Raw genomic sequence first — 21,010 nt, forward strand, 5'->3', positions numbered from 1 at the left:
CCTTCAGAAATGAGGCAGAAGGTCAAGTCCTGGATGGTGCTCTCCCGCCCGATTGTAATGCCTCACGAGGCAGTCACACTTCAACATTCATGCCCGCTTAGTCGTCCTACCCACCTACTTCGTTCATTGTGTCTTCCTTCCTCTAAGGGCGGTGCCTGCCCTCGGCCTCCAGCCCTTTTGCCCTCTACGGACCGACCTACCGCCTTCCAGCCTTCCGAAGTCCTCTCACCACGGAGATTTATATCTCATCTGCTGCTGCCCAACTTCTTCCTCTTCCCTCTTTTCCTCCCCACCCATCACAGATCGTCAAGAAAGGATCACCAGCAGGAGATCAGTTTTTGACTTCATTCTTCGTCTGACAGGTAAGTACTTTCCACATTGTTTGATCAGCGAATTCATTATTCACATTTATTTTTCCATCAATCCCCGTCATCATTCATCGACGGATTCTGCCGTCTTCAACTTCGATCGTGGAAGGTGTTGACGAGCGCCAAATTCTTGGCTTCAATCTCACAAATTGTTTTCACTTTGCAATCAACTTCACATTGATTTTCCCAGCCCTTGATCCCGACTTGTTTGCTCCATCGGAAACTGCAGTTTCTCGAGAACATCCCTTCTTCAAGGCTCCTGCCAGTTTCCACCTCGGAAATTGACAGTCTTCCGATCTTTCCTTCCTCGTTGTAACCACACCAACCGTTTTCGGGTTTCAGTGGCTTCCATTGTTTTCTCTCACACAAATCTGGCTTCCTTCTTCTTTTTTTGCGCTGTGCTAACTCATCGACAAACTATCCAGCACCAAGGCTCTCGCCCCGTGTAGTCTTCCTTGCAATTTTCGCAGCATCCTTCGATCAAGCAAACCAAGGTAAGTACCACGAGCCGCATTACCCCGACTAACCAAAAAACCCAAAACCTAATCAACATGAGCAGACTTCCTCCCGCCGAGATGTCTGCCTTCGACACTGCCGATATGCAGTCGGCTCTTCCTGCCGATGGCAAGAAGGCCCCTGCCGCTGCTGTCAACAGCGATGGTACAAAATGGGCTGAGCCTCTGCCCTACAACTACGACGAGCTTGCCCAGCAGGGTCCCGAGGTTGCGACTGAGTGGGCTGGCAACGGTGCCGTTTACGAGTGGGATGAGGAGTTTGGCGACGTTGGCCCGAAGTTCCCCGACCTCGAGCTCGCTCTCTTCGGTGATTCCAACTCCCGCATTGCCTCTAACTCTGGCCTCGACTTCTCTGTGTAGGTTCCCTTTTGGCAATGAATTGAATAAGACTGATGGCTTATAGCATCTCTTCTGTCGAGGTTACCCAGGAGGGTGAGATCCGTGTTGAGCCTGTCCACTCCTACAAGGACGCCGGCTTGCACCCTGTCATGCTGGAGAACATCGATCTTTGCGGCTATGAGGCCCCGACACCCATCCAGAAGTACACCCTTCCCGCCATTCACAAGGGTCTCGATGTTGTGGCTATTGCTCAGACCGGCAAGTTTCCCTCTGTTTGCATCTTGTTTACTATTTCTAATGTATTCAAAAAGGTTCCGGCAAGACCGCGGCTTACCTTATTCCCATCTTGAACAAGCTCATGGGCAAGGCCAAGAAGCTCGCTGCACCTCGCCCCAACCCTGCCGAGATTGCTCTTGGACAGCAGTGGGTTCGTGCAGAGCCTCTGGTGGTCATCGTTTGTCCAACTCGCGAGCTGGCTATTCAAATCTTCAATGAGGCCCGCAAGTTCTGTTACAGAACTATGCTTCGCCCGTGTGTCGCCTATGGCGGTGGTCCCTTGAGGGACCAGATTCAGCAGCTTGGAAAGGGCTGTGATGTTCTCATCGCTTCCCCTGGTCGTCTTGTCGACTTCATCCAGCGGCCAGACACTCTCTCGCTCAAGCGCTTGAGATACATGGTCTTCGACGAGGCCGATGAGATGCTTCATGATGACTGGCGCGAGGAGATGGATGTCATCATGACTGGCGGTGGTAAGCTCTATCCGTTCACTGTTCTTGTCTCGAACCTCCACTAAACCTTTTTCAAGAACAGCAGGAGGGAAATATCAAGTACATGCTGTTCTCGGCTACCTTCCCCAAGCCGCTCCGCGATCTCGCGAAGGAGAACCTGTCTTCCTCCAGCGTCCGCATCAATATCGGTCGCATTGGGAGCACCCACACCAACATTCTCCAGCGCGTCTTCAAGTTCGACGCCTTCGAGAAGAAGGAGGCTCTCAAGGATCAGATCAACTCTCTTCCTGCCTGCCGCACCATCATCTTCGTCAACCAGAAGCGTACTTGCGATGACTTGGACGATTTCTTATTCAACCTTGGCTTCCCTTGCACTTCGATGCATGCTGATCGCACTCAGCTTGAGCGTGAGGCTTCTATGCGCGCTTTCCGTGCTGGAAAGTCTCCCATCCTTATTGCCACTGGCATCAGCGCTCGCGGCATTGACGTGAAGAATGTCAACCACGTCATCAACTTCGACCTGCCTAGCTTGGATCATGGTGGCATTGAGGAGTACACCCATAGAATCGGTAAGCAGAGCTCTTTCTTGCATGTTTTCATCTACGCATCAAAAATGGCATTGCGCCTTTTCTCTCGCGATTTTGAACCGTTACTAACGTAACTAATTATCAGGCCGCACCGGTCGTATGGGTCAGCGTGGCATTGCGACTTCTTTCTACACTGACCGCGATGAGCCCATGGCTAGCGTTCTCGTTCGCACCCTCTTGGAGACTAAGCAGAAGATTCCTGACTTCCTCGAGCCTTTCAAGCCCACTGGCAAGGGCCTTGAGAACCTCAAGTTCGAGACTGAGAGCGACTTCGACCCCGAGGAGGCCGGCATTGCTCACCTTGGCGGCGAGGGCGGCGGCTGGTCCAACGAAGGCGGCGGTGGCGATGCTGGAGGCGATGGCTCCTGGGGCGCTACTGGAGGCGATTCTGGCTGGGGTGGTGGCGGCGATTCTGCTGGTAACGATACCAAGCAGGAGGAGCCCGAGGCCGCTCCCGCTTGGGGCGCTTCTTCTGGCGGTGGTGGTTCTTGGTAATTAGATAATACCTTCTGCATTTCCAGAGGCAAAGTTTGGGTTCTTTGCGGGGTATGTCGACCATAAGATGGGATAGATGAGAGAAGTTGGGGCGGTCTATTCGGAATGCTTTGATGGAGTTTGCCAGAATGGAATAGGATCGCAGCTAATGAATCATTTTATCTCTTGATACCAAATCTCGCGCCTCCAGACTGTTAATGCGCTTGGGAGTCCGACTTTGAAGTGTCCGATGCTCCAGAATCAAGTCCTTGGCTGACAACATCCATCAGGAGAAAGAAAGCAGGACAGCCGGCCTTGTTCATATGGTTCCCTGATTCTGTGACACATGTATAGCAGATATTTAGGCTTACGGAGTGATAAAAATAGATAGGAATGAAGCTGGGCATGAATGAAAACTTCATGATACTTTTGATTAAGTTGATATATATGCCTCTAACCTCACACTTTTCCCTCTCCCATTATTACTATGATGCAAGATCTAGCAAGCCAGAGCAATTAAGCTCCTCCATTTTCATTTCTATATTCGTAAGGGCTATTAAAGGTGAACTAGGCATTCTTCATTATGTCGAGAATGCCCCTGAATTTGCCTGCCAGACTCTGCGCATAACCCACGCCAACAACACCTCTAGTAAACCGCCAGCTCCGCTCCTGATCCGGAACGGGATATTTTACGGGCGGGGGGATGGCGGTGCGAACGCCCAACCAGCCAAAGCGGTCGACGCAGATGCTCTTGATATTACAGAGACCCCTGAGTCCTTCCTCGCCGGCGAACCGGCCGTAGCCTGAGCCGCCGACGCCACCAAAGGGGAGCTGGACGGCGTAGGTTGCGCCAAAGTCATTGACGGCTACCATGCCGGTGTTGAGGCCATCGACGACGGCGCGGAGAACGGGGTCGTTGTCGCCGCCGAAGATGGAAGCGCCGAGTCCGAATTCTGGCGCGTTGGCTACTGACAGAACTGAGTCTGCGTCGGGTCCAGGAGCGCGCATGATGGTCATGACGGGGCCGAAGCACTCTTCGTTAGCGATTTCCATTTCAGGGGTAACATCGACAAGGAGAGTCGGGACGAAGTAGTGGCCCTTGGGGTGCTCTGGGTGGATGTATCGTTTGCCACCTGCCAACAAGCGGGCTCCTTGCTTGACTGCCTTCTCAACGAGGGATTCAAGACGGTCAAACGCGGCATCTGAGATCATGGCGCCCACGTCTGCAGTCGGTCCCAGGCGAAGACCCTGGACCTTTGGCGCTAGAGTTACCACGAGCTGGTCGTAAAGCTTCGGCGTAGCAATGATGCGCTCAATTCCAATGCAATTTTGTCCAGAAGCTTGGAACGTACCTCGCATGAGGATTTCGACGATGCGCTTCAAATCCCTGGCGGCGGAGTCGAGGACGATAGAGGGATCCTTGCCACCCAATTCCGCGATCAGAGGTGTGAGAGACTTGGCAGCTGAGGCAGCGACCTTCAGGCATACAGGGCGCGAGCCAATGAAAGTCAAGTGGGAGATCTTGGGGTGAGAGGTGATATGGTTCGCCGTCTGCGGCCAACACACAACCGTCTGAATCAGGGCGGGATCGTAGCCGTGGGCGATGAGAGCCCCTCTCGCGATACTCGTAAAGTATTGGGAACTCCAGGCCGTCTGTTCAGAGACCTTGACTAGCACACCATTACCGGCGAAGATACTCGAAATGATGGGTCCGATAAGGTTGTGGAACGGGTAATTCCAACTGACCAGGGCACCGACAACACCGAGTGGTTCGTACCGCACTTCGTTTCGTTTGTATGCCATGAGGAGATTCGTAGGTCGCGGGCTGGGGCGGAGGGCCTTCTCGCCATGGTTCAGCGTCCATGTGAGCTTTTCGACGGTCACGAGAATCTCGCCAAGCTGTGCGTCTACCATCGTCTTGCCCGAGTCGAGACAGGCGGCGCGGCAGATGGCTTCCTGGTTATCGAGGACGTGTTGTAGCATTGTTCGAAGCACTTGACGGCGATCGCGAAAGCTAGTATTCTTCCATTTCGCCTGCGCCGCATGGGCAGCGTCGACGGCGCGGTCAATGGAGGCCGGGGTGGAGGGGTTGATGAAGCCGAGAAACTGCCCCGTGGCCGGGGCGTAGCATTGGACTGCGGTTGTGCCGGAGATCTGGATTGTACAGCCCAGTCAGCCATTGATTCAAGCTTGAGAAAGGGGTGAGATCTAGCCAACGTAGTATGCCATACCTTCACACTCGTCTCTTCGACAATGGAGTGCTCGTCGGGAATCTTCGGCGGCGGGACGGTGTATGGGACGGCCTTGTCCTCGTTACAGCTCTGTGCCAGCCGCAAGATAAAAATACTGATCACAATAGCAGCCGCAGCCAGAACATACTGAGGGATTCCGGCCCTATTGCGAGCATGTCGAGTTAGTCTTTAGGTCTTGAGCACAACTGTGATGCCACTTTCGGGTGGCAGTAGCTTACGGAACGGCGTCGAGATACGCGTTGAACTTGTCGGCGACCTCATCCAAGAGCTGTGCGTCCATGATGAATTTTACCCGGGTCAAATTGTGTATCTCCAGAGTGCTTGTTATGGAGAGATTCTGCAATTGCCGTCGTGGGCACTGAGACCATGAAGATGCTATGTTCAAACACCGAGCCCCCTCCAAGCGGATCCATCTATGAGGTCGCGGCGCATCGGATGTTCTTGGTCAAAAATCAGCAGAGCTCGGGGGAGCTTGCCCCGGTCTGGTTCCTTGCCAGGGCCCTCGCTGTGGTGGGACTTGCACCTGGCATTGGGCAGGGGGTAGCTGCAGGGGTGACAGGCACAGCAGGTAGGGCGCAACACATTCGGTACCTGAACTTTCCCAGTGTCCCAGTCAAGTTCCTACTGGACTCATGGAGAACAATGTCAGGCCCCGAGCAAGGCGTGTTGCCTGATAACTTTACTATCTAAAAATATTATCACCGCAATCTTCTCGTCTTCATCCTGTCAATTGATTAAGGGGAATCATAAGTTTAACACCCAAGGAACTCAAAGTTAAAATGGGTCTTGTTAACAATTCAAATACCACTTGGCTTCTGTCTCTGTGGCTCATCTTCAAGCTTTCCCCCTATTATGTTTTGTTTTTTTTTGCATCTTTTCCCTTCTCATGCTCGCGCGTATGTACAAAAAGCGTCAACAGCGCGAGAGCTGTGCGCCATCACATTGTTTGGTCCGCCCAGACTCACAACGCCCTAGGGTCTGACGAAGAACATCCAGCACCCTCAGCATGGACTGGTTCCTGGCGCCCCCCTCTCAATTCTAGGATGCACACCAAAGCTTGCACAAAAATGCCTTCCGAGACTTCCATTCCTTTGTCCTCCTAAAACGCCGTCGCAGTAGGAATCCCTATACGATAAAACTACCAACATAACATAATGAATTCGGAACCAAACAGAAAAAAGTAGTGACGGAGCGTGTGTGTGTGTGTGTATGTGGGTGACAAAGCATCGAGTCGCTGGCGTGCGAGAGGTGGAATGTCGTAGATCGCTCATGCAGATCGTGATGCATCGGGGGATATCAACAAAACAGCAAAAAGAAACAGTAAGGCCCCGTCGGGAGGGCCAGGCCGGATATAGTACAAGGAGAATTCGATTCGATTCGGTCGAGGGTCTGGAACAGCCGCTACATGTTGGCGCTCTTCGTCAATGACAGACCCCGTAGTCGTCTGGGATGGAAACGGTCGCTGTAAGACTGGCTAGACTCTATCCGAGAGAGGCGAGCGGCCGAGGTAAAGTCGTTACTGGCCTCGAAACTGGCCCGTGTGCGGTCCATCGAAGCTCGCATTCGATCGTAGGATGGTCGGGCTCGATCGTAGGAGGGACGGGGTCGTTCGAAGGAGGATCGCATCGGAGGGGTCATGTCGAGGGACTGCGTTTGCATCATGTCCATCGATTGCCGGTGGCCCGTGTAGTTGGTGCCATCGCTGCCATTTTGGCTGCGCGGGTTGTGCGTCGTGTGTGTTGCAACTGAAGGTGGATAGATTGGCCTTCTGTCCTCATCCACACTGGCATAGTGTATATGCTTACCCTTGCGCGAGCTGACCGACGAGTTCGACGGGGTCTTACTCGCCGTCTGCTCCCCAATAACCGTCGCGTCGTCGCCCTGCGTGAGACGAGAGAATTTTCCTTGCCGCTCTTGCTCGCGGATGATGTCGACGTCGTATGGAAAGTAGACCTTCTGAATCGCCTTGATCGCGAACCGGGGAAAGAGACTGATGACCGGTACAATGAAGAAGACCGCCCAAAAAGATGCTTGGGCGTATACCTGCGGGGCGGCTTGATAGAAAAACACTGACCCTTCGGTGGCTGTGTAGATGCCGGTAACGATGAAAATCATAAGGTCGCTGAGGACTACAATCAAGATCATGATCCAGTCCCATCGGTACGTGTTGATGAGGATATACGCGTTGATGACGAAGACAGCGGGGTGTGCAATGTAAGCGCCAAGTCGCGTTCGGTCTTCGATATTCAGACCGTTCTTCGTCACGAAGCTCGTGCTGCTCACTGCCAAGTACGGAATGTAGAAGACCATGACCGATTGGTAGACGCCGTCAAGCATGTAAAGCCTGGAACCTAGTTAGCATCGCATCAGGGCCACTGCTGTGACCATACGTACCAGAATTTGGTCTGTGTCCATTCCAACCGTTCGATACCACGGCGATAAAGCTGCGGTACAGCCAGAGAGACCTTGTCCGAAACATCCTGGTCAAGAACACCCATAACGACGACCGGAACCGAAGTGAAAAGGAGGTTGAACAACAAGATGTACGTGTACTCGTAGATATACGTGACGTCGAAGTCGCAGTAGATTTGGTACCAGAAGATACCAAACACCCATACAACGTTTTTGTAGAAGAAGTTGGCCACCGTCTCGGCGAGACGACGGTACGACCACCGACCGTGTACGAGCACTAGCCGCGATAGGAAGCGGAACTGGGCGATCGCGTAGTCAGAAGACATGACCGCCTGTCGACCCTCCTCACCAGCGATACCAACGCCGACATCTGCCTCTTGAATCATGGCAACATCGTTGGCGCCGTCTCCAATGGCGAGAGTCATGACATCCAGACCGTTCTTAACCATGTTGACTACGGCGGCCTTCTGAGCAGGACTGACTCGGCAGCAAAGAACCGACTTGCACTGCTTGCAGAGAAGCAGGAACTTCTGCTTCAACGCATCGTGAAGAACCCACTTCAGAGAGAAACCGTCAATAACCAGGCCGTGGGTTGGGCCAGGTGGTTCGTGGTTCTTCCTGGCCTTGGCCAAGTCGTCGTTGTCGCCCTTCAGACCGAAGTCCTGTAAGTACTTGTCAAGCTCCTGCTCCAAGATATTGAGGAAATGTTCATCGGGTGTCTCGCCAGTTTCGTCTTCGTCAACTTTCAGGTGGATAAGCTCCATGTCGTTGTTCAGAAGGTTGCAGGAGAAACCAATGTTGATAGCAGTCTCGACCTTGTCGCCAGTGAGAACCCAAAGCTTTATGCCAGCGTCGCCCAGCAGAGCGATGGTATCGGGAACGCCATCTTGCAGTCTGTCTTCAATAGCGGTGCCTCCAAGTAGTGTCAATTCGCGCTCGAGGTGATCTGCGACCTCCTCCATCTTCTCTTCTCGATGTTCAAGAGCCGCTGCAGCCGCGTCGTACTCCTTGCGCCAGGTGGCGTATTGGTCCTCGGTGAGTTCTCGCTGCGCAATACAGAGCGTTCTCAAACCTTCGCGGGCAAACATTTCCAAGTGCTCGGCCGTGAGTTTGCGAAGCTCTTGCTGCTCGCCCCGCTTCAGACGCGAATAGATGATACTGTCCGCTCCCTTGCAGATGAGCAGAATGCGGTTGTCAGGCATCCGCACAATTGCGCTCATACGCTTCCTGCTCGAGTTGAACTCGATTGTGTTCAATATCGGGTAGAATCGATCCTCGCCCATGACATTCAGGTTGATGCCCTCCTGAGAGCTGCCAAGCACCGTGAAACCCATGTCGCGGGCTGTTGCGACAAGAGCCGCCTCGTCAGGTGATTGTGCCTTGAACAGCATCTTTGGCGGTGATCCGGGTATCTTCTCGGCGATGACAGTATGGCACAGGGCGAGGCAGAGCATGAAGTGCTCATTCGCCACTTGCTGTTCATCACCAGAGTCACCCGCCAAGTCAGAGACATAGTCAGGCGCAATGAAAGTCAGGTCGGAGTCATGCAAGTAAGGGTTGTCGTGAATATTCCTGAGACCGTCGATCGCACGTATTTTGGCATCCGCAATTTCGGCTCTGGCTTCGGCTGCCTCCTTCTCCACGTCGACACCGAGGCGTTTCTGCATGCCAGCTTGAGCTTCCGTGTATGCTTCGCCATACGGCTGTCCGTTGATAGTTGCTTTCTTGAACTCCATGACGTTTTGTGTCAATGTACCGGTCTTGTCGGAGAAGATATACTCGATCTGGCCAAGGTCGTCGGAAATATTCCACGACTTTGGGATACAGGGTTGGTCCAGGGGTTCGTAGTACATCTCAACGTCGCTGTAGATGAAAATTGCCTGCAATAGGCGGACAATTTCAAGAGTGATGTAGAGAGCAATGGGAATCAAGTTCTGGAACACAATAAGAGCGGCCCAGAATGTGATGAAGCCGGACATGGGTGCCGTTCCTCCGATGGATCCAAAGTCAAAGAAGTGTAAAGATGCGTCCGTTTTCGCCCATGCGACACCGTTGACGATGCCGGTCAAGACGCAGAGAATAAAGAGAATGCCGAAGTTGTAAATGACATTGAAGTTCATTTCCCTGGCGATTCTGGGACGCTTACTGGGCGTGATACCAGAGTTGATCATGATTTTGGTGTCATGTCCCGTGAAGGCGACGACTCCAAGGGCCCATTCCGTGTTTCTCAGATTGCAACCACGGAGAAGCAAGTTGTCGATCGTAATGGGCTCAGTCATCAAGTCGGGCTCGGATGAGTCTTCGAAGGTTTGGTGCCAACGAATGGCACCGTTATACTTGTAGAGATTGGGCTGCGGCGGTTCACTCTCGATCCAGAACTGGGCTCGTTCGCAGTCCCTGGCATGCTTCAGTGACCTACCACACCTCAGTGCTTGTCGGACCTTCAAGTTCGTCTCGCCGTCCAAGTTTTTGGTTTCGACGTAGCAGGCGCCATCTGGGTCAGACGTGGACAGTACGATGATGTCAGCTGGCAGTTCGTCGTCGTTGTAAATTCGCACGAAGTCGCCAACTCTCAAGTCTTTCCAGTGATCCTTGTGAAATCGGGCGTCACCTTTGACCGGTACACTGCGATTCACCACGTCTCCCTTTCGTTGCATCAACTCTCTGACGCGCTTGTGGTCATCTTCTTGCGGGACCTCGAGAGTCTGACGGGGAAGTGGAGAGGGAACCGGTGTCATCTGGATATCCTCTCGGGCGGATACAAACGAGTCTCGATTGGATCGGGGTTGGTTGAAAGAGTCTCGGGGGATGTGGGTCTCAACCGAGGGTCGCGGCGCATCGGCGTACGCTTCTGGGTTCTTGCGCACTGCCAATTCCTTCCTAGCCTTCTTGGACCAAATGCTTTCGATTGTGTGCCAGACAAGGCCAAAGAAGCGACTGTTGGCCTTCTTAATGCGCCTCCACAGAGAAATGTTATCATCCTCGACGTTGACGTTGTTCCAGCCGCGCAGGCGATGAACGGGGGCGTTGTTGAGCTCGATATCCAGAATGGTGCGACGGTAATCTTCGATGGCATCCTTGATTGCCGTGACAGTGACGATGAAAATCAAAGGTACCGAGTTGAGACCTGGATTCGTACCGCCGAAAATGGGGAAGAACTACAAAGGGTTGGAACTAGTTCAAACATGTATTGGGGAAGACCTCGAGTCCGACTTACCACCAGGATGACGAGGAAAAGGAAAAAGATGTTTGCGATATTCTGGAATTGAAACCACAAATTCTTGGGAACGAAACTTATGGGCGTATACTTTGCTGTGCGGATCTTGTTTCTCGGAAAATGCTGACTTGGGTGACCTTCCTCGTCTAGAAGCTCCGCGGGCAAAGGGAGGTTGAAGAACATTTTCCTGCCACCATTTCCTTCCTCGGGATCAGTGGCCGTGTTGGCCTCGGTTTGTAAAGATTCAGTGCCGCCGGAGTTACGACTCTTCTCGCTGTTATGTTTCTTGTGGCCGGCGCGGTGCATGATGGAAAGCCTCTTCTTGTTGCTGCTCTTTATCGTCATCTTGCGGGTAGCCCATCTCGTCCTCAAAGTTGTCAGCGCGGGACCCTCGGGATCGTTGGCGGGATCGTTAGCAGGATCAAGGGCCGCGTTGGGCCCTTCTTCGTTCGTGGGCGCCATCGTGGTCTCTTGGTGTACGGGCGAGCAGCCCGATCAACCCGAGTGGTCCTCCAGTATGGCCACGTCCGGCCGCAACGTTGGTCCCAGACGGGGAAGGGAGACGATGTGTTGCGTGGTATTCCAGGACGGGGTAATCGATTGCGAAAGTCGAAATAAAGCAGGTTGTTGTCGAATGAATTGTGAGAGGGAAAACGAGCGACCGTGAGTGTTCAGCGTAACGTCGTCGTCGTTGTCGTCGATGTCCGTCCGAGGTTGTGTTGTGGTGGTGTTGGTTGGAACTTGGGCGAGATGTGTGGTTCGTGCGAGGGAGTAGCAGAATTGAAAGGGAGTGGTCGGAAGGGGGCAAGAATTATTTTGGCTGAAGGGGCCGGGAGGCGCTGTCGCGGTGTTTGATGACAGCGTTGTCCATAAACCCGCTGTGAAGGGGGGGGAGTGCAGAGTGCAGAGTGCAGCTGGGTACCGGGGCAGACGGGGGTGGGTAGGTAGGCGAAGGTAAGGTACCTCGAGTCACCCCCTTCAGTGTGTCTGGGAGCAGCGGTGCGCGCAGTCAGTTTGTGCAGAATGCAGGCGGCATAGCAGCAGATGAATTGGCCAGTGCTTCGGCCATTTAGACGGCCAGGACGGGTTTGTGAGGCACGGGGGGAGGACTCGGAGAAGACTGAGAGGGGGGAGAGGAGAGACAAGACATGGAAGTTATCCACGCTTGGATAAAGTACCTCACCTCACCTTATGGATCTCACTCCCACTCTCACTCTGTGCAATGGCGCAGGGGTAAGCAAGTGTACGTATCGGAGGTACTTGGAGGGAGCACGGCGGTGGAAGTATCTCGCCCTACCGTTAGAGTGGGGGACTGTAGCAGAAACAGCCTAACTAGGTACGGACCTTGACCAGACCAGAACAGGTACTGTCTGTAATTGCCCTTGTATCGTGCTTTTTCTTCTGACTCCCGTCCCCCTAAAAGGCTTGATGGCTCAGATATGTGCAAAGGGTCGAGTTCCACGTTTCTAACAAATTTCTCAGGGCACGCTGCACCACTGGAGATAAGTCGGAGGGAGAAAGGCACAGAGAGGGATGCACGAATAAGGTAGAAGCGGAAAGGCGGAGAAAGGAAGGGAGACAGACGGAGTTGGACGCTCGAGAACAGTGGGAAAGGGCGGAGAGGAAGGAGAGCAAGACGGAGGAGAGAGAGGAATTGGAGAGAGGAGCAATCCATCCAACCAAGCAAGCAGCAACCAAGCAACCGAACGCGCGAGCCCGTGGTGCGGGTGCCGTGTCGGCCGGGCCAGCTCCCAGCTTCCATCCATCCCCCCCCCCCACTTCACTCACACCTCTTTTTCTTTCCCTTCCCGCAGATGGAGTGTTGTAGATGCACCTCAGAATGGCGGCACCACCACCACCACCACCACAACCAACAAGCGACAAGCAAGAATGTACCACCATGATCACGACTCCTCCGTAAAACCCAGACGGCCCCGTCGGGTCCCTCAAGTCCCTTTCTGCCCGTCAAGTGGTCACTCGCGTCACCGATGCACACCACCCTCCCACAGAGTTGTGGCGCCGCAGGTACATGGCAGAGTACCAAGGGATGGGCGCGTCAAGTGGCCGCCCGCCCGGATGGCCCGGGGACTAGCAAGACTCCACGTCCGTCTCTGCTCCAGTGCTCCTGCAGACGACTGGGCTAACGTTGGTAGCAGAAACTGCTCAAGGGAAGCGTAGGGCGACAATTACTATCTTTCCGTGCTTAAGCAAGCACGGCGAAGAGGACGATTCCCGCTTAGTCTGCCTTGTACGACAGATCAAAGCCGCGCTTCTGTCTCTGTAGGCATGGCCATGTACTTTGTACAGTCGATGAGCAATCATGAACCACCTATGGATACCCTACAGGCTACAAATACAAGTCGCGACCTTGACGCTAGTCGGCTGCTCGGCGGACGATGGAGGTTGATGGGTGCGTGCAATTGGTAATCACCCGCCAGCCTGGCCAATGGCCCAGTACTGTCCTGCCTCCCTCACTCTCGCTACCACGGCGACAGGAGATTCGAGAAGACTTGAAGCATGGAACCCGCCATGGACATTGACACTCTGTCCATGTTTTCTCCTATGCATTAGCATCGGCTCTAGAGATTTCCATTTCCCATGCAACCTACCCTGCAATGTGCCCACTGAGTGCCAGGCCTCGCCCTCTTTTTCCCACCCCGTTTTTGATATAATACCCGACCGCTATCAGGTATCCGTACAAAGTATCCGTACGTATACAAGGCCATGTGGACAACTTGACAACCACCGCAGTACAACGTACCTTACCTCGTAACTTCGTCGTAAGACTCCTAGTTGATGTGCCTGCAACTGCGAGACGTGCATGAGAAAGAGAAAAAGGAAAGCAAGCAGTCGTCCGGGACCTCTTCACCCCATGCTTCCATAGTCGTCGTCCAAACACAGCCAGCCAGTGAGGAGATGAGAACTGCAGTGTCTACATACCTATCTGACCTCACTCGTCACGACACATTGCCCCCCATTTTACGTCTACCTAGGTACGCATAGCTTAATCAATTGGCCATTTGATGATGGTTGGGGTTCATGACCAACAAGCACGAACACAACGAGACCAGGCCAAACGGGCACAGAACGGGCCGTGGCCATAGGGCCTTGGGCTTGTAATGCAACGCCCTACTGTCAAACCAGTGAGCCCAAGTCTGGTTATTCCCGTCTGGTAATTCTAGTTCCTTCGTCACGATGATACATACCTAAGCCCTGGGCGCGGACCAGAAGTACCCGTCCGTGTCAATATGCTGGAGAGGAACATGGTTCATGTTGATCATGTCAGCAGCTTCCAGCTAGCGGGTTCCTAGGTACCTATACGGAATACGTACCTCGCCATTTCTGCCTCCCGCCAGCCACAGCTCCTTCCTGTCTAATCATGCCGAATGAAGATGCTTACCTGATCGGCAATATCTGGTAAAGAACGACAACGAATGCCATGGTCATCCTTGTACTCGCCCTTCCCAGCGAACGGTTGTCTCTTCTTTCTCTGTCTGCAATGCTGCATCAACAACCTAATGAAGCAAAATACACTCTCCTTCAAGGTTTGCGACCACATATAGTCGTCCAATCGACCCGGATCCGACCCAACCCAATTCACTTCGTCTTCAAGCACTCCAGAGTCTGCTTGCCATTCTTCTCATGCGTCAACTAACACGGAACACTCAGCACCCATTATCCGCCGTCTATTCTGCTTCCGGATGCGTCACGCCCGTCTGTGCTCTGCGTATTAGCGCTCACGTGTACTGACTACCGGCTTCCCGTGTCTGCATAGCACAACTTTCGTTTCTTCCCCCGCCAGGCTTCTTCTCCCTTATCGTCTACCGCTTTCGCCGAAATTTGATGGAAGAACATGGGTAATATGTGGTGGGCAATTGGGAAGAGAGAAGCACCAAAGGAAGAAAAGGCATGGATGTCTTGTTGCACAGCCCAGCCACTGCTACTGCTCGTTGACATCGATCCGGCCGTCAACTGTGTGCTGGCAACGCTACACACTGACCACAGGCAGATCTCAAGAGCAACCACGGCGGCTACTGGTTCACTCGGATGAGCTCCAGTCAGCATTCCTTCCTCGCAACCAGGCCAATCCCGACCTTGAGGCGGTCACCTACACATACAGGACGATTCCTCTGGGCCACTTCCCAGCCAGCGGCCCGGGATCAACCAAAGCCAATTTGCTGCGTCACAGAATTGCCCTGTTACCTCCAATTGCTCTGAGGCTGAGCAGTTGGCGCGTTTATTACGGGAAGCAATCGTCGTCACCCTGGCCCACCCACTGCCCGTTCTCCTGCGTATTAACAGGGACTTGAAAGATGGACCCGTTCCAGGCGCAGGTATCGCTTCTCGCCAGAAATTAGAGATGCTGGTTCTGACAATGACCCATACTTGGCTGTCAACTGCCCACCGAAAGAGAAATTGGCCAAGAATGTGCCAGCCAGGGGGGAGCACGCAGATGGCCCCCAGAGGGGCAGTTCAAGTCTTGTCTTGATGACTGGCGGAGCACCAGAACTGACGCCTCATTTACGAGCCACCGATGCCATCCCGGGCTCACTGGCTCCGGGTCGCCGTGTGCTCCATATCCCATCTCATTTACACCTCAAATAGCAAGCGACGATACTCCATCGGCCAGGCCCCCCGTGATGGAAGTGGGAGGTCGACGGGTCTCAGGGTTGCATCGTACCCACGGCGCCCGGACGGATCGCGAATCTTTGCGCCTGTGGCACTAGGGCCTGTTAGGCATGCGGGATTGAGATGCGCGCTCGGGCAGGCCTGCTAGTGCTCCTCACCTGAGCCAAGCTTTTTCAGTACCTATGTCGTGTCAAGTTACAGAAAACAACTCGCCAGCCGAGCTCAATTCCTTCGCGCAGGATTCGTAGCAGACCACCACTACAGCGGCGCAAGACAGCGGTACATCAATGGCATGGAAGAAGCAAAAAGTCACATACAAACACACATCAAGATCAACCGTTCGGGGGCAAGCATGAGGCTGAACACCCATTGAGAGGAGATCCTCGAGGAGGCGATCCCGTCTCGATCGCACCGCTCGACCAAACCGTCCTAGCCACACGGGAATGGCATCTTGAAACAAATCTACAGCCGCTGCGAAGGCACGCAATCATTCACTCAGCGCCCCTTTGATACCTTTGGCAGGGGCAACCTTCTTTGCTCCAGACCTTGGCAGCCTCTTCTGGGATCGCCTCTGCTCACAGATCTGTCCGTGTTCTTCTATTGCGATGCAGGGAAGATAATGCTAGAATGAACTACTCAGCGCTCACCAAGGAACATCGACGTTGTCGACGCTGATTCCAAGCCAACAGAGTCGTTAAACCCAGGCCGGCGAGCATTAGGTAGCCGTCACATCAGTCAGCTAGCCTCACCTTCTAGGCTCCTCCTCGTCAGCACCATTGATCAGTCCAGCCATTTGCATCAAGCAGTTCTATCTCCGAGTGAGACTCCACTTGAAGGGGTTCATTCCAAGGGGGCATACTGCCGCATTTACTAGCAATGAGCGTACTACTACCGCATACATCTCAATTGGGATATAATCAGAAAGTGGAGGGACGTATGCAGAGTCGGGCCTTCGGGGCTTGCGATATGTCCATTCGGAGGTAGGACCGGGGGGCGCGGGATTTGCAGGACGCACTAAATAGCCACGCATTCACGGCGCGGACGGAGCCCATTTTGACGCCGAGGACGACGAGAGTGGGACGAGTGAGACTCTCGCGCGCCGTTCTCACAAGCGGACGCCGCCCTTGAATGGCACGAGTAGAAAGTATCACAATGTACCCCAAGAAAACGCGCCAAGCACCACACCATGAGCAGCTCGATAGGTGGGCTTTTGCTTGGGCATCAAAGGGCAGAACAGTTGTAAGCAGCTGTGGCTACTGAGGATCTTCTCTTCTAAGCCGCGTTTGTCGCGCAGATTCTGCCTCGAGAATTCTGTGCGACTCAAAATCAGATGCGGAACCCGCTGAAGCCAACACCCAGATTTCGTACCTACGTCGATTAACACAAGGTTGTTCTCATCCAATCCAGGACCTCTCTGGGATTCAGTCTTTTGCCGCAAGGAAACGGACGGAGGACAGTAGATGGGAGGCGGGAGACAGAATGTGGCTTCGCGCTGGAATCCCCACGCCCCCTCTGATGCAAGCCCTTCTCAAACGTACAAGCGGAGGCCAGACGGCTTACACGGGACGCAGGCTGATTTAACCTTCTAGGATGATCGCTTTGATCGCGGCCCAAGGTCCTGGAACAGGTTCAACGATGCACCTTTGACCCGGACCACTACCTTTACAGATGGGTTCCCTGAGCAACTTTTGGTCTGATGACAAACTCAGCAAGTTTTCGAGTGTGCTCCAAGCGTCTGGGCAGCGTGGCCAAGGACTGTCTGCAGGGCCAGGACCTTTACTGGCTATCGTGGATGTGCGAGAAAAAGAGGGGGAATGAGGGACGGGACACGGCAAACGACTACCTGTTCACGTCGCCCAGGAACTCCTAAACTAAGCAGTCATGTACCGCAACGATATCCCAGGACCACAATGGCCCCTATTCCGGAGTCCTTTTCGGCCCCTGAAACCGCGAAAAAAATCTCGAGGGATGGATGCGGTCTCCAACGGTTCGCGCTGGGGATCGTCGGGGTCGTCCTCTTGGCCGCTCTTCATTGACAGCCCGGGGTTGTGGACTGCTGAGCAGTCCGCTGCCCGCGTTCCTGCGCGGTGATGAATGATCAAATCCGTTTTTGATGCACCTCCGAAATCCTTTTACTCCCGTTATCCGTAGCTTCCGCCGTCGCAATCATCTCCGCCGCCCCACGGTTGCCGAACCTCTGTTCGTCCGACACTAACCCGAGTCGAGTCATCGCCGGGCCTCACATGTGCCGCAGCCAAGGTGAGCTTTGGCAGAGAAAAGAAGCAATAAAACGTGGACTGCCACTTTGGTACCCGGATGCTTGCTGGTAGGTGTCAACTGTTGACTGTTCGTTCAATATCTCACCAAAATCAACAAGCAACGTCGCAGCTACATACATCGCTTGCCCAAGTGCGAGCGGTTTGAGACGCCAACCCCTCTACCATGTGTATGAACGCAGTAGTTAAAAGGGAATGATCCCGTCCTAACGAGAGTATGAGGGGGGGGAATGAATCATCGAGTTTCTTTCTCATTACCAAACTGATGCTTTGTACCTACTGAAATCCATGTTCCGAGTCGAGAATGGCCGCACACGTTCCATTGTTCTAGAGAGCCTCTCTCCAAAGGGGTGCTCTGATGACATAAGGGTTGATAAGATAAGACGACACCTAAAGTGGTCTCCACTAAATGCTCCTCGAACCACGCCCAACGCGAAAAGCGTCACCCACGCGTCGGACTCCCGAGCCTCCCAACTACAGCTGTATCCGACCTCAGTGAATTATGTAAACCAATATTCTATCACGACTCTCCACACATCCTGAAAGGCACGTTTGTCTTTAGCCCGCTGGTTTCTTAGTAGCCTGGGTTAACAGACACTTGCGTGGTCAGATTTGTGCACAAGGCTGCAGGCGCCTGCTCTCATCCGCCATGGCTCGCAAATCGGCCAACACCGCCCAGGCAGATGTGAACAAGAATCGCGATATCAGAAGCTTTTTTGGTGCCGGCCGCGCTGTTACGAAGGCCGCACCTGCCGTTTCCTCCTCACAGGCCTCTCAAAATTCTGCATCTCAATCCTCGGCAGCAACCCAGGAGCTCCTGCCCACCCGCGCTCCTGCCCGAGATGTGAAAACGGTCATGAGCAAGAATCACCCGCCAAACAGAGACCTCGATGAGAACAAGAATCTCAAGATCGCCAAAATTTCTCCTGGCAAAGGTGCAAACTCATCAGCCGGCCAACGGCCTGCCCTCACGGCATCAGATCTCAATGCCTCCATGTCATCCTTATCCGAACTTCAAGATACCCCAGTTCTGTCTCCAGCCATGCGGCGTGTCATTCGCCTAACGCCACTACGGCAAAGATCACAGCGGTCACGATCTGGCACGCCGAAGGGGGTTTCAACTCCCAAAATACTACGGTCAGGTCGAAGTACCGGCTCGCCGCGTAAGGTCCGCTTCTCATCGCTACCATCGTCTCCTCGGGTCTCTCTTGAGCCTGAGGAGCCAACAACCCCACGAAGGCTGCTCTTTGGTCAGAGTCCAGGCAGGAAGACAGCCAGCGAGAGCCCAACAGGTTCCCCTCCAGCCGGTGATCTGCCCGAGCTACCCTCATTGCAGAAAGGTAAGCTGCAACGCACGCCGAAGCGCGATATATCAGGGGATCCGAAAGTCGATGGAACCCCCAACAGCTTGCCGTCACTTCCAAGTCTACCCAGCTCCCCGGCCCTTCCATCTTCTCCGCCGACTGCGAACAAGCGTCCGACTCTCACGAGGGATGCAGTTATCAAAGGGTCCGATGACGACGACGACGACGGTTCTTTGTCCGATGACTCCTTTCCGGATCTCGACATGCTTGGCCCCACCAAACCCAGGCCTGATGGCACGCCAAAGGCCAAGAGACGGGCCAGGATGGTTCACAAGTCACCTCTCACCATCCAGCCGAAGCACAAATTCGACTTCAAGACGCTGGACGCCCATTCGAGGAGGCACGATGTGCTGTTCGACAGCCCGCGACGACCGGCTGAGCCTGCACCTAAGGATGAGATCATGGTGGATGTTGAAGAAAGTCCCAGCAAAGCTCGCCAGAAGCTGATCGAGATTGCTGGTGTCAAGACTGAGGAAGATGCGGACAAGGCTCTCCGGGCCATGGAACGAACGGATGCCGGTGCCTCGAGGACCAGATGGTACTTTTTCAAAAAGGACATTCACGGCCTAGATGAACCTCCTCCGTTCCCGAAGAAATTTGCGAAGGGTCCCTGGTCTTTTCTCGATAAACCTGGTACCAGAGACCGACACATCATGTCGGGGATGCCGAGCAATCTTGCCATTAATGTCAGGTTTCCGGACGAATTATATCTCTGGATCTTGGATATGGTTGCTGTTGAGAGAGTTGGTGTTCTTCGGGAGGAATACAGCAAGATCGTCACTGCCAATGGCAAACAGGTCAAGCGTCTGATCACGTCTCAGAAGTTCGAAGAGTGCTTGAAGAGATTGGGCGCAGCGGACCATGTAGGAGACGAGGTACTACGACCGGTGCGAGAAAGCCGAGATATCTACGCCGATTACGAATGGGAACCTCTTCAGTCGTTTTTGGAATGGGTTTCCTATGTGGCACATCATCTTAGTTATGCAACAGTTGCGTACGCTGTCAAGATGCTCTTGCGCATGGCAGCTGACAAGGTGATCGTCGAGAATGTGGATGTTCTCACGCGCCATCAGGATGCCTTGGCAGCCTTGGTCGATACTGTCGAGGATAGTGCCTGGGATGAGTTTGTAAGTATATCCCCCGGGTGTCAAGTTGATGCTGTTGCTAATATGGCCTGTCATAGTGCGCCGAGACCTGCTCGTCTCTTTATCATGGATTCGACAAGACCTCGCTGCGAATGTTGCCGCTCATCTGCATGCCTGTCACTTCGCGGAAGCTGCACGAGCTGCGCAGACGCCTAGCAGTCGCCTTCTTCCTTCGAGACGCTGCTCTAGCAAATGAGCACCCCGACGATGTCATTAGCCTTCGCCTCGTCATTGCCCGGGTCAAGGACAGTGACTTCAAGATCAACAACAAGACTGACTATGTGAACTTGAAGGCTCTGGTCCAGCTCCTCGACATGGCAGTGGATGATGGGGCTTTCGCGCATGATAACGAGGACTCGGACTACGAAAAGGAGTTCAACAGTAACATTGACGATCTGGCGAAACGTCTCAAGGCCATCTGGCGAGGCATCAACGACACAGGAGCTGCGAACTTGGCCCGCACAGAGGCCAAGAGCGTGCTCGAATGGGTTGGAGAGCGTCTGACATACTCGGTCAGAACCAAACGCCCGCCGACACAGAGCATATTCGGAGATCAGGGTCCGTCGTCGGCCAAGAAGAGGCGCCAACAAGAGTTTCTGCAAAGATTCGTGCATTCTCGGAAGAACAAGCCGTCCGAGATAGATACCAACGTCGAGCCAGCTTCAAGCGAGGATGAGACTTTCGTTACGGCAATAGGTTAAGAT

The 21,010-nt window shown here is 53.8% G+C and overlaps 4 protein-coding genes across 4 annotated transcripts; 2 read left to right on the forward strand and 2 right to left on the reverse strand.

Moving 5' to 3' along the window:
• Positions 1-919: 919 nt before the first annotated feature.
• On the forward strand, positions 920-3,032 carry CPAR01_10560 (DEAD/DEAH box helicase; the record flags this gene model as incomplete). Its single annotated transcript, XM_060494820.1, has 5 exons — positions 920-1,239; positions 1,287-1,494; positions 1,545-1,971; positions 2,028-2,519; positions 2,623-3,032. 5 exons carry the CDS (start codon positions 920-922, stop codon positions 3,030-3,032), a joined length of 1,857 nt encoding a protein of 618 aa, XP_060347002.1.
• A 546-nt stretch (positions 3,033-3,578) lies between these two features.
• On the reverse strand, positions 3,579-5,642 carry CPAR01_10561 (aldehyde dehydrogenase; the record flags this gene model as incomplete). The annotated part of the gene is made up of 3 exons (XM_060494821.1): positions 3,579-5,165; positions 5,243-5,429; positions 5,482-5,642. Coding segments are annotated over 3 exons (1,935 nt in total), but the record flags the coding sequence as incomplete, so codon positions are not given.
• A 1,022-nt stretch (positions 5,643-6,664) lies between these two features.
• CPAR01_10562 (phospholipid-translocating P-type ATPase) lies at positions 6,665-11,354 on the reverse strand (the record flags this gene model as incomplete). Its single annotated transcript, XM_060494822.1, has 3 exons — positions 6,665-7,607; positions 7,658-10,833; positions 10,893-11,354. 3 exons carry the CDS (start codon positions 11,352-11,354, stop codon positions 6,665-6,667), a joined length of 4,581 nt encoding a protein of 1,526 aa, XP_060347004.1.
• A 7,092-nt stretch (positions 11,355-18,446) lies between these two features.
• CPAR01_10563 (uncharacterized protein) lies at positions 18,447-21,007 on the forward strand (the record flags this gene model as incomplete). The annotated part of the gene is made up of 2 exons (XM_060494823.1): positions 18,447-20,288; positions 20,345-21,007. The coding sequence occupies 2 exons, from the start codon at positions 18,447-18,449 to the stop codon at positions 21,005-21,007; spliced, it is 2,505 nt and encodes an 834-aa protein (XP_060347005.1).
• Positions 21,008-21,010: the final 3 nt, after the last annotated feature.

Source organism: Colletotrichum paranaense (assembly GCF_030867605.1).
Source record: "Colletotrichum paranaense strain IMI 384185 chromosome Unknown Scaffold_8.1, whole genome shotgun sequence".
In the NCBI taxonomy this organism is placed as follows: Eukaryota; Fungi; Ascomycota; class Sordariomycetes; order Glomerellales; family Glomerellaceae; genus Colletotrichum; species Colletotrichum paranaense.